Consider the following 2184-nt stretch of genomic DNA (forward strand, 5'->3'; position numbering starts at 1 on the left):
TTTTGACAATAGTACCTCCATGACTTTGTTACAAAAATCGGTGCCACGATCACTGATCAGAGCTCGAGGTGTGCCAAACCTAGAAAAAATAGTTTGTTTTAGAAACTCCATAACAGTTTTAGCATTATCATTGCGAATAGGCTTTGCTTCTATCCACTTAGAAACATAGTCTACTACAAGAATTATATAAACATTTCTAAATGAGGAAATAAACGGGCCCATAAAATCAATGCCCCATACATCAAAAATTTCACATACATGAATCAGGGATAGGGGCATTTGACTTCATTTAGTGATATTACCTGTATGTTGGCATTTATTGCGAGACTTACAGAAATTGTATGTGTCCCAAAAAATTGTGGGCCAATATAGCCCAGATTCTAATACCTTATGAACAGTCTGTTTAGGGCCAAAGTGACCTCCACAAGCTTCAGTATGACAAAAATTAAGGATAGAGGTTACCTTAGTTTTCGGAACACATCATCTTATTATCTGATCTGAACAGTGTTTCTATAAGTATGGGTAGTCCCAAATGTAGTATCGTGCTTCCCTTCTAAGCTTGTCCTTCACAGAACGTGCTAACTCGGTGGGCAGCGAACCTGTAGTTAAGAGATTTACTTTATCGGCATACCATGGGTAATAGGCCTCAATTGAAAATAAACTCTCGTCAGGGAACTCATCCTTTATAGGAGTGTCGTCCTCAGGTATTTTTAACCTACTCAAGTGGCCGGCTACCAAGTTTTCGCACTCCTTTTTGTCACGAATTTCAACGTTAAATTCTTAAAGCAGCAAAATCCATCTGATGAGCCTTGGCTTTACTTTCTTCTTTTTGATTAAGCACCTGAAAGCTGCATGATCAGAAAAAATAATCACTTTAGATCCTAATAAATATGACCGAAATTTATCCAAAGCAAATACAACAGATAAGAGTTCTTTTTCTGTGGTGGTGTAGTTGTTTTGTGCAGGATCTAGGGTTTTTGAAGCATAGAAAATGACATGAGGCTCTTTGTTAATGCTCTGTCCCATCACGGCTCCCACACTGCGTTTGCTTACATCGTACATAATTTCAAAAGGGTAGTTTCAATCTAATGCTTGTACTATAGGAGCGGTCACCAACTTTTGCTTGAGTGTATCAAAAGCCTTCTTACATTTTGGGCCAAACTCAATTTTCTTATCCTTCTGCAATAATTCACACCGTGGCTCAGCTACTTTCGAGAAGTGCTTTACAAAATACCTATAGAACCCTGCATGGCCAAAGAAAGAACAAATTTCCCTTACAGTAGAGGGATATGGCAAAGAATTAATAATGTCAGTTTTGGCCTTATCAACCTCAATTCCCTTGGCAGAAACTACATGACCTAGAATCAAACCTTTGTCCACCATAAAATGACACTTTTCCTAATTCAAAAAAAGATTAAATTCTATACACCTACTTAAAATTATCGTGAGATTTTTAGGGCATTCATCAAAACAATCCCCATGCACAGTAAAATCATCCATAAAAACTTCGATAATTTTTTCCACATATTTGGAAAATATACTCATCACGTATCTCTAGAAGGTGGCCGGTGCGTTACTAAGTCCAAATGGAATCCTTCTGTACACAAATGTGCCGAATGAGCTTGTAAAAGTGGTCTTTTCCTGGTCCTCTGGTGCAACTGGGATTTGGAAGAAACCTGAGTATCCATTAAGACAACAAAAGTGAGTTTTGCCAGCTAATTGCTTAAGCATTTAATCTATAAAAGGAAGAGGGAAATGATCTTTTCTAGTGTAAGAATTCAACCTCCTGTAATCAATGCAGACACGTCACCCATTTTTCACTCGAGTTGGTACCAAGTCACCTTCAGCATTTTTCTTTACTGTCACGCCTGTTTTCTTGGGCATGACTTGTACCAGACTTACCCATCTACTATCTGAAATAGGGTAGATTATGTCAGCATCCAGCAGCTTGGCTATCTCCTTTTTTACCATCTCCATCGTATTCGGGTTTAACCGTCTTTATGCCTCTCATTTTGGCTTAGTGTTTTCCTCCAAGTAGATTCTGTGTGTGCATGTCAAAGGGTTTATCCCTTTTAAATCGGCAATGGTCCAGCCGATCTCCTCCTTATGATTTTGTAGTACCTGGATCAAACTTTCTTCTTCAAGCTTAGAGAGTTTATTGGAAACTATAATCGGTAGGGTATT

The 2184-nt window shown here is 38.3% G+C and overlaps 1 protein-coding gene across 1 annotated transcript; it reads right to left on the reverse strand.

The window, feature by feature from the left end:
- Positions 1 to 510: 510 nt before the first annotated feature.
- Positions 511 to 1977, reverse strand: LOC107887657 (uncharacterized). The gene is made up of 5 exons (XM_016811901.1): positions 1842 to 1977; positions 1578 to 1676; positions 1118 to 1244; positions 842 to 848; positions 511 to 750 (listed from the first exon to the last, which is right to left on the reverse strand). Exons 1-5 carry the CDS (start codon positions 1975 to 1977, stop codon positions 511 to 513), a joined length of 609 nt encoding a protein of 202 aa, XP_016667390.1.
- Positions 1978 to 2184: the final 207 nt, after the last annotated feature.

This window comes from Gossypium hirsutum, chromosome A03, assembly GCF_007990345.1.
Source record: "Gossypium hirsutum isolate 1008001.06 chromosome A03, Gossypium_hirsutum_v2.1, whole genome shotgun sequence".
Lineage (NCBI taxonomy): Eukaryota > Viridiplantae > Streptophyta > Magnoliopsida > Malvales > Malvaceae > Gossypium > Gossypium hirsutum.